Below are 15,466 nucleotides of genomic sequence, written 5' to 3'. Positions count from 1 at the left end.
AGCCAGGCGCGCCTGGATCCTTCTTATAGAAAATTGTACATTTGTATAAAACATAAGATAGGCATAAAATTTCAGGAATTCATGGGCTCCCTAAAGCCCCAAAGGTTGTAGTGATCAGTCTATTGAGCCATTAGTGGTGCAAGAACACCAGGTTAAGGATCCTGTATTCAGAACGAAGCAGGGGACACTTACGTTGTATAGAGGAATAGTCTTCATCACCTTGTACTGTTTAGTGGGGTCCATCTTATACAGGTGACGATCGGTGACAAAAATCGCTCGGTCTTCCACCTTACTGAATCGATTCACCTATAAGAAAACCAAACCAATAAGCCACCATGGCTCATCAAGAATGAAACCAAATTCTGTACCAGGAGGTGATCTATCCAGGGGCCGAGATGGCTGGTTGTGGGGACACAGTCTTTAACAGGTACGTGCCATTCTACAGGGTGAGCAGAGATCTAAAAGGACTCACAGTTCCCAGATTTGGAGAGTGCTACAATTTAAATTTCACAATTTCGTAATTTCACAGGCAAAACAAGAAAAATACATAAGAATTAAAGGACTAAACACATGTGACCCAGACATTATAAAGAAAATGAAAAGACAACCCAGAGACGAAGCAGCAAATGTCTTGCACATCACGCTTCTGATAAGGAACTTGTATCTCTAAAAGAATAGAATATATATTGTACCTAGAATATATAACTCCATAATAAAAAAACAGAACAGAACAAAAAGAGTAAGGAATTTGAGCAGATGTTTCTCCAGAGAAGATATACAGATAGCCAATAAGCACATGAAAAGAGGCTTGACACCACGAGCCACCAGAGAAATGTCCAATCAGAACCACAGTGAGATACCACTTTACACCCACCAGAATGACAATAATAAAAAAGACAGATAATAACAAATGTGGGCCAGGATGTGGAGAAACTGGAACCCCATCACTAGTGGTGGGATTGTAAAATGATGCAGTCACTTTGGAAAATAGTCTGGCAGGTCCTCAAGTGGTTAAATCCTGAAATACCATATGACCCAGAAATTCCACTCATAGGTATATACACAAGGGAACTGAAGACATAGCCACACAAAAACCTGGGCATGAATGTGCACAGCAGCATTCATCATGATAGCGGAAAAGAAGGAACAACCCAAACGTCCATCAACTGATGAACGGATAAATAAAACAGGATATATCCACACAATGGGATATAATCTGTCAACGAAAAGAAACGAGTATTGATGCATGCCATAACACGATGAGCCTTAGAAACATGATGCTAAGTAAAAGAAGCCGGTCCCACAGGACCACATATTGCAAGATGTCATTTACATGTAATATCCAGAATAAGCAAGTCTGCAGAAAACAGAAAGGTTATTGGTTAGGTTATTGGTTAGGTTATTGGTTGCCTAGGGCTGGGGGAGATGGAAGGTTTGGAAGGATGACAGCTAAGGGGTAGGAGGTTTCTTTCTGAAAACTGATTGTGGTAATGGGTCTACAACTCTGTGAATACACTAAAAGGCAATGACTTGTATACCTGAAAATGGTGAATGGTACGGTACGTGATTGTATCTCAAGCTCTAAAAGACGTAAGCCCTATCCGAAACGACTCATTCTGCCCCTTTCCTAATGCAGTGCGTAGCTGTATTTCAGACCGAATTCCCTCAAGTATAATGAGTATGTCGTTAAATCTACATGTTCAGAGGCGCCTGGGTGGCTCAGTTGGTTAAGCGTCTGCCTTCAGCTCAGGTCATGATCCCGGTGTCCTGGGATCAAGTCCCACGTCGGGCTCCCTGCTCAGCGGGGAGTCTGCTTCTCCCTCTGCCCCTCCCCCTTCGTTCGTGCTTGCTCTCTTTCTCTCTCTGGCAAAAAGAAATAAATCTTAAAAAAAATCTACATGTTCGAAAATGGACAGTGCCTTCCTAGTGTCTATGGTGTGAACGCCTTATAATTACTACTGTCCAAAACAAGAGTGGGCCACGTAGAAAGGCAGTAAATGCCCCCCACAGAAAGGACACGAGTGGAAGCTAGGTGGCCCCCTGATGTAGACGTGGTACAGGGGGTTCCTGCTTTGAGTACAAAGACTAGAGGTTTCCAGGGTCCCCTGCCACTCAGATTCTAGGATTCCTTTATCTGACTTTCAAGAGTTTTTCTATCTGCCATTATCCACCTTTTCATTTATTTTATTTTTTTATTTTAAAGATTTTATTTGTTTATTTATGAATCTCTACACCCAATGTGGGGCTCGAACTCACAATCCCGAGATTCAGAGTCCCATGCTCTACTAACTGAGCTAGCCACGTGCCCCACTATTCTTTTTTTTTTTTTTTTAAGGATTTTATTTATTTGACAGGAGAGACACAGCAAGAGAGGGAACACAAGCAGAGGGAGCGGGAGAAGAAGGCTTCCTGCTGAGCAGGGAGCCCGATGTGGGGCTCGATCCCAGGACCCTGAGATCATGACCTGAGCCGAAGGCAGACGCTTAACGGCTGAGTCACCCAGGCGTCCCCTATTCTCCTTTTTAAACTTTATTTCTTTAAGGGCTCTGCTCCTGTCTGACAGGTTTCCTCATGTTATGCTCGCTCTTAAACGTTGACAATTTTCCACTCTCCTTTTTTACCTCTCTGTATTTTAAGATATTGCTCAAATTCTCATTCTATTATAAAACCGCCCAAATTTCTAAAGTAAAAAAATGATCACTCTTTCCTCTAACTTCCTATTACACAGTTGTAGAGTGACTATATAAGATACATCTAGAGTTAAGAATGAAACAAAGACATGAACATCACAACCAAAGGGCACAGGGTTTTTCTTCTAAAGCAGGATACTTGGGAATACGACGAGCTGTCGTCTAAGCACTTTTGCTAACATAAAGCACTGGATCTTCTCCCAAACACTTTTTTTTTTTTTGAAAGAAAGACAGGGCAGGTTTGCTGATGTTTATAAATTCCAAGACAATAAAGTTAAATCTATCCTTAGTCTGTATCTTCTCATTGTGAAATTTAGTTACTATCTACGCTTCTTTACTAAAAGGGCAGAAGTTATCATTTAATAATTGCAAAGTTTTAGTAGTTTCAAGGACACTGTAGTTTTCGGACCATGGATGCTTGTGATGAATATACTCGATAAGACAGCTGTGTAGAACACGCTGTTTTTAAACTTGTAGTTGAAGCCGTGTTTGGCACAAAACGTTGATTCCACTTCTGAATCTCGTGATAATCGACTACAACCTCACGGATGCAGAGCTCAGTAACTCAGTCACTATAAAAGATTGTACAGGTTATCTGAAAATTGGAGGTATATAAAAAAAGCTGCTTCCCTTGTAAAATAGCTACAAATAGGTTACCAAAATAGTGACAAATATAACTTGTGAATTTACTTGAAAACGAAGTAAAAATCTCATATTCAACTGTATGATTTATTTTTTATTTTTTTATTTTTTAAAAAAGATTTTATTTATTTATTGGACAGAGAGAGACAGCCAGCGAGAGAGGGAACACAAGCAGGGGGAGCAGGAGAGGAAGAAGCAGGCTCCCAGTGGAGGAGCCTGATGTGGGGCTCGATCCCAGAACGCCGGGATCACGCCCTGAGCCAAAGGCAGACGCTTAACGACTGCACCACCCAGGCGCCCCAATTTTTTTTTTTTTAATGAAGATCAAGAAATAGCAAAACTATCGTATGGTAAAGGCAGTCCAAAGAGTGGGTACCCTTGGTGGTGGGAGGGCTTGGCTGGGAAGGGGCCTGAGGGAGCCTGTCAGGTGATGGAAGTGTTCTCTATCGGGATTGGGTTGTGGTTTACATGGGTGTACACACTCCTCAAAACTCACGGAACTCTACGCTACAGATCCGTGCCTCTACTTGCATACAAATTATCCCTCAATACAGCACATACACAAACCACCGAAACATCTCAGATGTCTGGGACAGATATTTACTGCCTTACTTCCCAGACAGGAATTCTGCCTTCCAGCCAGACTGGAAGTTTCTTGAAGGTCATTATCATCTGATGGCCTTTTTCTTATACCTCACAGCACCCAGGACAGAAGTGGGCAGCCTGTAGCATTTCCTCCACCCTTGCTGATCAGTTGGTCTTGAGAGCACTTTTAATCCGACAGGATAATTTCAAGAGGTGCTCTTCCCCACATAAGCCAATCAGTGTTGATGACTGGAAAACACGGCAGCACGCTGGGGAGGTTGCATAATGTGTGGAGAAAATGTCACAAGTGGCAAGTGATAGCACTTTTGGTCAATAGATTAAGTCCCTGTTGCCCGGTTTGGTCTTGGAAAATGTCCATTTCTGCACTGAAGAAAGAGGAAGTGGGGACTCTTGCTTTCTTCTTTCTGAGGCTGGAAGACTATCAGGAAGCTATCTCTTCAATAAAAAGCTCGCTAACATAGCAGGCACTATAAAAGCACATGGATTGTGGGGCGCCTGGGTGGCTCAGTCCGTTCAGTGTCTGCCTTCAGCTCAGGTTGTGATTCCAGGGTCCTGGGATCGAGCCCTGTATCAGGCTCCCAGCTCAGAGCCTGCCTCTCGCTCTGCCCCTCCCTCTGCTCGTGCTCTCTGTCTCTCTCAGATAAATAAAAATCTTAAAAAAAAAAAAAAAAGCAACAACACATGGATTGCTCATCTGGAATTATTTATTCTTCTGGTTGTAATTGTTGAGATTTACTTGTACATTTTCTTTTATCCCATAAAGAGTCTTTTCCATGAGTTAATACTTTCCTTCAGAGTCTATATTTCTGGAGGTCGAGACCTTTGCCGGCAGCCATCACTACAATACTCTGTACACAGGATGCTGACAGGCCAGAGGAACTGTCCTGAGTGGAGCTAGGAGAAAACTTTGTGTCTGTACTTGCAACACTGTATTACTTGGTCGTACTATCCGTATAAAATTTTTAGATTCATACTTTCATTGAGAAAAGGGGTCTTTCTATAATCAGACATCTAAAAATGTGATTGGATTTATCTTTCCTGACATTTTTAAATCCAGCACATTGCTGCAATTAGAAAAAAAATTACACTGGTAAGCATTTCCTTAAATTGAATAATTTGATAATTTTTTTTTCAAAATGGCAATGTGTATTTTCAAGCCCTGCATAAGCCGCTGCTGATATTCAAGGAATGATATGAAACTGTTGGTTATGAGAATCCGAGACAAGTAGATGGGGTTGAGCTAGGTAGGAAACTAACACGTGAAAACAATTTCATATAAAGATAAATACAAAGAAAATAAATCTGGGTAACGGGACTGGGAGAAAATATATGTGTGATTCTGCAGGGTGCTACTCCATGAGAGAGTCAGAGAACGCCCAATTTGCAGGTAAATCTTTCCCTAACAGGCAGAATTAACCACAGGACATTTTATAAAGAAGAAATTAATTACATGCTAATTGGGATGCTTCAATCTTAGATTTGGGTAATATTTATCTCAAAACTGAGCACAAAAAAATTTCTGAACAACTCTAAAGTCCTGTTTCTCGGTGACTAGAAGCAAAAGCAAAGCAAAACAACGAAGAACAGAAAAACCCCTCCCCACGGGGCGCCTAGGTGGCACAGCGGTTAAGCGTCTGCCTTCGGCTCAGGGCGTGATCCCGGTGTTATGGGATCGAGCCCCACATCGGGCTCCTCCGCTGGGAGCCTGCGTCTTCCTCTCCCACTCCCCCTGCTTGTGTTCCCTCTCTCTCTGGCTGTCTCTATCTCTGTCAAATAAATAAATAAAATCTTTAAAAAAAAAAAAAAAAAGAAAAACCCCTCCCCTAAGCGAAACAGAAGGCACACCTGTGATAATATATCCCCCATCCCCGCTCCCCAGATCATATTTTCAAGATGCAAACGAAGAAGGTAGAGACTAACGTGAACACCATGTTACCTCCGGGAGGATACACGGCCAACTCCATGAGGAGAGGTAAGACAGGACACAGCAGGTACACTGCTGTAGAAAGGGGAGCAAACTAACATTTAGGTTTTCAACTATCTTCTCCCCGCTGCTGCCTCACGGTTTTAGAAATCCGTCAATCTGCCAAACACTGCTTTTATAACCAACGCGTATTTTTCAGTCTTCAGCTTGACAAAAAAGGTATCTGTAATTAAGAGTAAAGTAGAGTCTATGTGGTAAACTGACGGCTACTCTCCGTAGTAATTATTTACCCTCACATAGCAATGATTTTTGCCATAAAAGGGATTTGGCCCTTGTCAGAAGGCTTGAAACAAGGTGACTGTAGAGCTCCTATGTTCGCATTTTTCTAAGTTGTTCTGCACACCACCACCCTCACGGGATGCTTTGTGAAAGAAAGGGTTCCAAGTTGGGTTGGTTGGAGGAACCCTGCAAACCACAGCCTCCCCGAGGATATTGGTAACCCATGAACACATGAAAGGCTAGGAGAATTCTGCACTTAAAGGGCATATTTGACTGCTTCACCCAGCATTTCCCACAGAAGACACAAGGAATCCTTTTTAAAAACACATGAATACAGAATTCAACAGGACCCGGGTTTGTGAAAGCATGGTGGAGGACACCAATCATGTGTACCCGTGTTAGAGCAGGGAGACTAGAGAGCATCTAAAAGTGGACCGTGAGTAATGAGTACAGGCAGTGCTCCTCATGCCTGCAAAATCACGTCAGAAATACAGGTGTGTTGAACGAGAGCATGAAAAAAGAAAAGCACGTTACATAATTTCACGGGGTCACACAAGAGTCAAAAACAAGAGGCCAGCCATGGTGGTAAAGTGGACAGTACTTCCCTTTTTGTGATGTGTCCACGAGTTAACTTGGAAACCAAAAGGCAAAAACCTCAAAGCAGCAATTTTACTGAAGGGCTGTTTAGAAATATTACATTCCTTTTTATATAAAAATGTAATTTCTAATGAGAACAGGTCAGACATCTTTACCTTGTGTTTTAGCAACTCAAATCATCCTTAAAACAGATCGAGTGAGTGGGAAGGACATCATGTACCAAAGAAAGAGCTTTGAGTTGCATAACAGCAGAATCAAAGTGGCAAAGAAAAAATTTTACCATACATACATAAATTTGTAAATCCAAACTTAATTAAAATAATTATGGCAGAGAAACACTGTTTTTCTTTCTCATAAATTCATAAAGTAATAAAAAAATTGGATCACAGACTCAGTGTTAGATGAGATCTCGTCTTATTTCTTCTATGACCCACGCTAAAATCCTCCAAAGAGAACTCCCTGTCACCTGGGTCTTGCCCAAATCCTTCTGGTGATCTACTTATAGCTTTAGGCAAGACCACAGGGGGTCAGAGATAAAGCTCCCCCGAAGAGTCAGACCAACAGAAAACACATTATGGGTGAGAGTAGCTATTTGCATAAGTCTCCCCCCTTAAAGGACATTTTATAACTGTAGTTAATGGAAAGTGGTTATTTTAAAAAGAATCAAAGCATAAAGAAGAGGGCTTTACTGAAATCACATCAAGTTTACCTAGCCCATCCCTGGGATTGAAAAATTTCTATAAAAGACATTATCTAAACTCAACACGAAAAACCCCAAACAATCTGACTGAAAAACGGATAGAGGACCCAAACAGACATTTTCCCAAAGATGTGCAGATGGGCAACAGACACACGAGAAGATGCTCGACTTCACTCATCATCAGGGAAATGCAAGTCAGAACCACAATGAGCTACCACCTTACACCTGTCAGAATGGTTAGAATCAAAGACAAGAAAAAACAAGTATCGGTGAGATGTGGAGAAAAAGAAACCCTCATGCACTGTTGGTGGGAATGCAAACTGGTGCAGCCACTGTGGAAAACAATATGGTGGTTCCTCAAAAAATTAAAAACAGAAATACCATATGATTCAGTAATTCCACTACTGGGTGTTTACCCAAAGGAAACGAGAATATTAATTTAAAAAGGTATCTGCACCTCTGTGTTTACTGTAGTATTATTTACAAGAGTCAAAATATGGAAGCAATCTAAGTGTCCATCAATAGATAAACAGATAAGGAAGATGTGGTGTATATATTCTCACACACACAGAATATCACGGAGCCATAAAAAGAATGAGATTTTGCCATTTGCAACAACATGGATGAACCTAGAGGGCATTATGCGAAGTGAAATAAATCAGACTGAGAAAGACAAACACCATATGATTTCACTCCTATGTGCAATTTAGAAAACAACAAATGAATAAACAAAAAGCAGAATCGGTCCTGTAAATACAGAGAACAAACCCAAACTGATGGTTGCCAGAGGGAAGGGGGGTAAGAGGGGTGGGCAAAATGAGTAAAGGGGTGTGGGAGAAACAGGCGTCCAGTTACGGAATGAAGAAGTCACGGGAATAAAAGGGACGATGCAGGAAATACGGTCAATGAGAGTGTAATAGAGTGGTACGGTGACAGGCGGTAGCTACAGTTGGTGAGCCTAGAGCATAATGTTTAGAACTGTTGAGTCATTATATTGTACTTCAAGTTAATGTAATATTGTGTGTCAACTATACTCAAAAAATAATCTAAGCTATAGTGTGAAAAAATATTATTTTTTATTGAATTAAAAAAAAAAAGGAGCATGACTAAGAATTTTCAGCGTTTATCTAGCAGGATCCAGGGAGAGACACGCTGTCAGACATCAAATTGTCATCAGTGGGAAGACAGAATCAGAGACACCAGGCTTTTCCAAAGCAGATGACATAATTCTCAAAACCAGTCAACACTCTTCGATTGTTCTGATTACTAATTTGACTTCTCAAATAGCTTGGTACTAGAAAGGGAGTACCCGAGAGAGTAGGTATGAGAATTCACTAGCATGGTATATTCCTTTGTGAAATTCACAAATTGACATTCACTGTTTTATGTCTGATTCTGGCCTGCAAAAGCCACCCTTGACGATCTGATCAACTCCAGGTCCGCTTATAAAAGAGTTTCTGGATCTACGAGTTCAGAATTAGACTCCACTTGGTTCACCACCCAACTGCCAGCAATCTTTCCTACTTCATTCTGATTTCTTTTTTTTAAAGCTACTCTATTTTGTTAAAAAGTCTATATTACATTGAGGTGATCTCCTCTTCCTTAGAATGTTTGAATACTCCTGCCCCTGGTCACCAACACTCTACTTTCTTTCTCTATTAACGTGACTAATGTAGTACTTCACGTAAGTGGAATCATACAGTATTTGTCTTTTTGTGTCTTATTCACCTAGATAATATTTTCAAGGTCATCCATGCTGCTGCAGGCATGTATTTCCTTCCTCTTTATGCTCAATAGTATCCCACTGCCTGGATACATGTATCCTTTCTTTTTTTTAGAGAATCCCAAGCAGGCTCCACACCCAGTATGGAGCCTGTCGGGGGGCTCTGTCTCATGACCCCAAGCTCACAATCCAAGCCGAAATCAAGAATTGGATGCTTTCACCGACTGACCACCCAGGTGCCCTGGATACACATTTTCCTTATGCATCTGTCCATGGACATTTGGGCTGTTTCCACCTTTAACTACTGTGAATGCTGCTATGAGTGTTGGTGTATACTCAATTATCTTTTCGAGAGATTTAAATAATAAGAAAAATATTATGTATTTACACATGAGGCCACCATTCCCCTTTCTCCTCATTCGTTGGTGTATGCCCACAGCACCATCTGGAATCACTTTCCTTCTGTCTGAAGGCCATTCTCTAGCATTTCTTGTAGTGTGTATTTTTGGATATGCCCAAAGAAGTCTTTGTTTCACTTTGATTTTTAAAAGCTATATTTGCTGGGTGCAGAATTCTAGGTTGACAGCTGTTTTTTCTTTCAGCAAATGAAGTTTTAAAGCTGTAGCTCCTCTGTCTTCTTGCTTGCCCTGTTTCTGACAAGACATCTGATGCGTTCTCATCTTTCTCCTGTGTGTTTTTTCTCTTTACTGCTGCGCTTAAGTGATCTGATCATGTGGTGCTTTGGTACGGGTTTCTTCATGTCTCCTGTGTTTGAGGTTCGTTGAATTTCTTGCGTCTAAGAGTTCGCAGTTTTCATCGAATTTGGAAAGATTTCAGCCATTATTTTTTTCAAATATTTTGAATATTTCCCTTCTCTTCCCTCCTCTCAGGACTCCATGTGCCCATGTATTAGGCCACTTGACGTTGGCTCATAGGGTCCTGATATTTCATTCTTCTTTTTTTTCGGGTGGTGGCATCTTTCCCCTCTTTGCTCTTTGTGTTTTATTCGAGGTAGTTTTATTGCTCTTTCTTCGAGTTTACTAATCTTTCTTCTGCAACGTCTAAACTGCTTTTAATTTCAAGTATATTAAAAAAAAATCTCAGACACCGTGTTTTCCATCTCTATCCATAACATATGCATAACAATTATTTTAATGACCTTGTCTTTTAATTCTGTCATCTATGTCAGTCCTGGATCATTCTGAATGACTGACTTTTCTTCTCATTATAGGTTAGAGTCTCTTGCTGTTTTGTAGGCTTGGGAATTTTGCATCCAATGTCACACATTCTGAATCTTATCTTTTGGGTGCTGGAGAGTTTGAATTCTTAGGAATATTTTTGAGCTTTGTTCTGGGACACTGTCAGGTTACCTGGAAACAGTCTGATTCTTTTGGGTCATGTTTTCAAGATTTGTTGGGTGGGATTAGGGCAGTGTTTAGTCAAGGGCTAATTCCTCCCTATGACCAAGGCCAAGATTCCTGTCTGTACTCTACTCGGTATCCCATGAATCACAAGGTCTTCCAATGGCTGGTGGGAGCAGGTACTGTCTGCAACCTTTTGTGAGTACTGGCCATTGTTGCCGCTTACCCTTTGGGGTGGTTCTTGCTCTAGCCTTGGGTAGTTTCCTCACATGCTGAGCGGTGCTCAGGCGAATACCTGCCACGGACCCCCTGAAGCTATCTAGAGCTCTCTCTGTGCAGCTTGCTCTTCTCTGGCACTCTGCTCCGCAAACTCTAGCTGCCCTGGTGTCTCCAGGTTCAGCTCTCTTGTTTCAGTAAGGGAGTCCAGTAAGTTCCACCTGGGCTCCCCTACTCATGCCACAGACGAGAAAGTTTCTCGAGGAGGTAAACCAGCTGACTGTAGGGCTCACTTGTCTGTTTCTCATATCTTGATGTGCAGTGACTAAAAAACCATTGTTTCACAGATTTTGTCCTTCTAGGTTTTTTTTTTTTTTTTAACACATCCTCTGTTGGTTCATTTTATAGCTACATTGTATTCTGTTGTTCAAACACAATTATTTATTAATCTCATCATATATTAATGCATATTTTTTCTAGTCTTTTGGCCATTACAACATACAAAACTATATCTTTGGATGTATGTGTGAATATATTGTAGGATAAATCCTGAGTTGTGTAATTCCTAGACTAAGTGGTCTGGGCATTTAAAATTTTGATAGCTATTACCAAACTATTCACTCAGAAGGACTGTATCTTATCAATAGTGTTTCCTTAAATTCGTGCAAACACTGGCTATCAATATTTTAAAGTGTGCCAAATTTATAGTGGAAAAATAATATTTCATTATTTTGATCTGAATAATCCTGCAATTGTGTACTTGTTCAAGATTTGAAACAAAACAACTCTAAAATCACCCAAACATGGGCTTTTGTTATGAGGTAATTCTTTGATCATTTTCTTCATTCGTCCTTTGAATACTGGCATATATATGTCAATATTTTTTCTGGGGTCAATCTAGGAAATATTTTTCCTTTTTTCTTTTTTTAATATTTATGTATTTATCTTAGAGAGAGAGAGAGCAGGAGCAGGAGGGGCAAAGGGAGGGGGAGAGAGAGAATCCCAAGCAGACTCCCTGCTGAGTGTGGAGCCCCATGTGGGGCTCGATCCCAGGACCCTGAGATCATGACCTGAGCCGAAATCAAGAGTCAGATGCTTAACCAATGGAGCCATCCAGGCATCCCAGGAATATTTTTCTTAAATTCACCCATTTCATTAATATTTGAAATTTATTTGCTAAATTTTTCCAAAACGCTTTTTAAAAATTAATTATTGCAATTTCTTCTCTATTTTGTGAAAAGAAGTATTTGAAAGTTTTGAAAAACCAACCATGTCCCCTGCCTTCCTCTCTCCACTTCCACACTTCACTTGCCCCATGGACATTATCTGCAGGCAAGTAACTGTCCACACACACATCTTGCCTCAGATAAACAACCAGATTCACAGCATGTGTAACTCCCCCTCCCCCGCCACCCAAATTCTCTGTCCTCCCTTTTCTAGACTATGCTCTCCCTCCCTCCCCGCCCTTAAGATAGTAAGGAAACATGCACAAGGAGTACTAAATGACCCGAACTACGAGGCAGAGCAGCATGTGCTGGGAAAGATACGCGGGCAGTAAAACACAAACCCTGGATCTCAGGGAGGTCCCCGCTCAAGCCACTCATCTCCACTCCTGAGGCCGTAGTCACCTCAGCCACCGCACCCCCGTCCCAGCACGGGCAGGTGGCGCTGAGTGATGGTGGAGCTGGGGCTGTAGCTGCTGTCACGGTCATGTTTTACTGCCGTCACGGCAACGTTAAGGGCCTCTGAATCCACTGTTTTCTTCCCCTGGAGGTCTGTCCCCGCCTGCCTCACCTTACGGACATGACAGGAAAAGAGGATGTTCATGTATTTGTCCTTCCGCTTCAGTTCGTTCGCGACGGGGACAAAAGTGCCCGAGGTCTGAGGTGTGTCTGGCTTCTGAAAGAAAAAGGAAACATGATGAAATGAGTCTGCTTAGCATTTTGGATGAAAAGGCAATCTTTTCGTGGCCTGGCTTTACAATCCTGCTCAGATTCACCCACGTGCTTTGATCTCCTATCCCAGATGGCGGGCTGCTACCAGGGTGTTATACCACTGAAGGGCCTATACAATTTTTAAAATAAGGAATGGAGGGAGGATGAAATGTAGCTCTGGGGATAATTAATATAAAGGTGGTAATTAAAAATAGCTGCTGAATTAGGCGAGGGAAGGTTCAAATGCTCAAAAATTAGGTTTTGGAGTATGTCTAGTATATATGGCGCAGGGCAGCAGGCAGCCCTTTCTAAAGCAGGGGAAACATCAGACTTTGCACGGTTAGAAGCAACCAAATCTTTTAGTTTAATATCGCCCATAGAAGTTTAGTTTCCGTAGGTGTCTCATTCTTTCCGCCAAGTTTTGGAGAACAATTCTTCCCTTTCTTTGTAAAAGGGAGCAGGAGTAGATTCCACTTTGTTCTCCCGCACATACCGAAGCAAGATAGTTGCCCTCCCAGGCTCTCTGGAGTCCAAGGTCAGCCCTTTGACCTTTCAACATTTCCATGGCTGCAACCTTGGCCCTGACCTGGGGCAGGTCGGAAGCGGGCAGGCTCTTGATGAGCTGGGATGCTCTCCATCTATAAATGAATAAATGAAATGTATGAGGACTCAGAAACCCAATCCTATTCGTGACCCCAAATAACGGAGCGGCCACTAGGCAGAATTTAAATCAAAGTACTTGCAGGCTACCCTAAAAAAAAGAAAAGAAAAGAAAGAAAAGAAAGGTCTCCAAAATATACACAGAACTTGTTAAAATACACACAGTCTTGTAGACAAAGATTTTTGTGTAACTTGCTTTTTCATTTGTGTTTTGAAAGCAACTACAACTTCGTGATATGTGGGTTTTCTCATAACATTTACAGTCAGGGCCTAGAAAGTTTAGATTCATTCTTCATTCAATACTAAGGCCCTTACTGAGCACTTTCCAGGCACTTGCTAAACTCCAGATGCTGTTCTATGCAGTGGAGACCCAGCCGTAAGCAAATGGATCAAGGTCCTTCCTGCGAAGTGCTTACCTTCTAGAAGCAGGGACAGAGGACAGACTAAGTATGTGTGATGTGCTCAGAGCTATGGAGAAAATCAGGCGAGGAAAGGAGAGGAGTGCGGTGGCGGGCAGGAACAGGCAGTAGGTGTTATTCATACGGGGAGGTCTCGGGGACCACCACTGCTCAGGATGTACGAGCAGAGACCTTCAGGAAGCGAGGGAGACGCACGGGCATTTGGGCAAGAGTGTGCTCGCCAGGAAGAGATGTTGGTGAACTGCAAGACGGGAAGACTTTCTTGGAGATTCGAAGCAGACTGGACCACGCCGCCAGAGGAGTGGCTCAGTGCTGAGCAGGCCACTCAGTGGAAGGAGAGGAACCCCTTCGGCAGAAACGGCTGGGAGACTGCTTGGGCCCGAGGCAGCTGAAGCTCGTGGCCAGGGCAAGCGGGGAAGGATCTCACCGTGGGAGAGGTGCCCATGGTGAGATGGGGGCCCCTGCCGTGGGGGAGAGCGTCAGAGGTAGCGGGATACAAAAACAATGGCTGTGGAAAAAAGAAAGGCTCAGCCTAACGGCAAAATCCTCCTCTCTGCCTTCTGTGGCCAACTGACACTGCAATGGGACAGACTGTCCTAAGGTCATTCCAGAAGATGCTGGAAGAATGACAGGCTGGGAGCAGTTGGTGGTCGTCGTCACGGTCACTGGTGACAGGCACATCCCACAACACTAAGTGGCTTGCTGAGCAACTGCCCCAATGAGCCCTTGGGTCCCAAATTTTACTCTCAGTGGGTGGGTGGGGACAGTCATTGCTCTGTCTGCTGGTCTGTTTTCAGCCCGAGTGCCCAGTCTGCCTGTCCCTTCTTTCCTGCCCACCGTGGCCCACGACAAGATCCATACCTGACTGCCTCCAGAGCTCAGAGGCACACAGGGCATCTGGGACCTGACCTATACACCCACGGAGAGAGCCGCATAGTCCCCTCACCCTGCTCAAGGAAACCGCCATCTATAAAGATCGGTAGCCCCCAACACCATTTTTATGGCAGCCTAAAAATCGCCAGCCACAACATGAAGATGGGGGACAAAGCTGAGCCTGAGGAAGGCTCCCCACCTTCCCAGAGTGAAAAAGAATTACCGTGAGGAACAGGTGCGAGCTTAACCATGATTAACATTGAGATTTTAGAAAAAACAAAAAAAAACCCCAAAAAAACCCAAAAGCCCACAAGCACAGTGGAGTCCTTTAATGCATTTTTCTCAGTAGTCCACAGATCAAAAAAGTTACGAATAAATTAAGTAGGATACAGTGACTGTATCGGGGGTTCGTAAACCACGGTCTGTGCCAAATTCAGCCCATGGCCTGCTTTTGTGCTGCTCACGAGCTAAGAATAGTTTTTTACATGTTTGACAAAACCAGAGCAAAACAAAGCAAAGTATGTGACCAAGACCATATGTAGCCATAAAGCCTATGGTCTTTATTACCTGGCCCGTAACAGAAACAGTTTGCCTTTGGATGAGGCTAACACGACCGGCAGGATTCACTCAGGGTGTGTGCGCGCGCGGGCACAGCCAGCAGAGCAGATGCATTATTCTCAAAACGCTCGTTAACCCGAAGCTGGGAGAAGGCTGGGCCTGTCTTCCCCATCTTTCTTGTCTGTCACCATATCCCTGGAACCTAGGCCCGTGCCCACGACACAGCTGGCCTTGAGTAAATATTTCCTGGATGAATAAACTGAATTTTGCAAAAATTAATCAAT

At 42.8% G+C, this 15,466-nt stretch overlaps 1 protein-coding gene across 2 annotated transcripts in view; it reads right to left on the bottom strand.

Annotated features, from left to right (window-relative positions):
- The window catches only part of MYO1D (myosin ID), a 331,053-nt gene that overhangs the window by 132,360 nt on the left and 183,227 nt on the right, over positions 1-15,466 (bottom strand). For both annotated transcript variants that reach the window (XM_045773267.2, XM_087854617.1), the window contains exons 18-20: positions 13,166-13,310; positions 12,533-12,637; positions 193-306 (exon numbers count right to left, since the gene is read on the bottom strand). In XM_045773267.2, the coding sequence (XP_045629223.2) occupies positions 193-306; positions 12,533-12,637; positions 13,166-13,310 (364 nt within the window). The remainder of the gene's footprint in view (positions 1-192; positions 307-12,532; positions 12,638-13,165; positions 13,311-15,466) is intronic.

Source organism: Ursus americanus, chromosome 23 (assembly GCF_024610735.1).
Source record: "Ursus americanus isolate L20-20 chromosome 23, mUrsAme1.1.p, whole genome shotgun sequence".
NCBI classification, from domain to species: domain Eukaryota; kingdom Metazoa; phylum Chordata; class Mammalia; order Carnivora; family Ursidae; genus Ursus; species Ursus americanus.
This window is presented reverse-complemented; position numbering and strand designations above follow the sequence as displayed.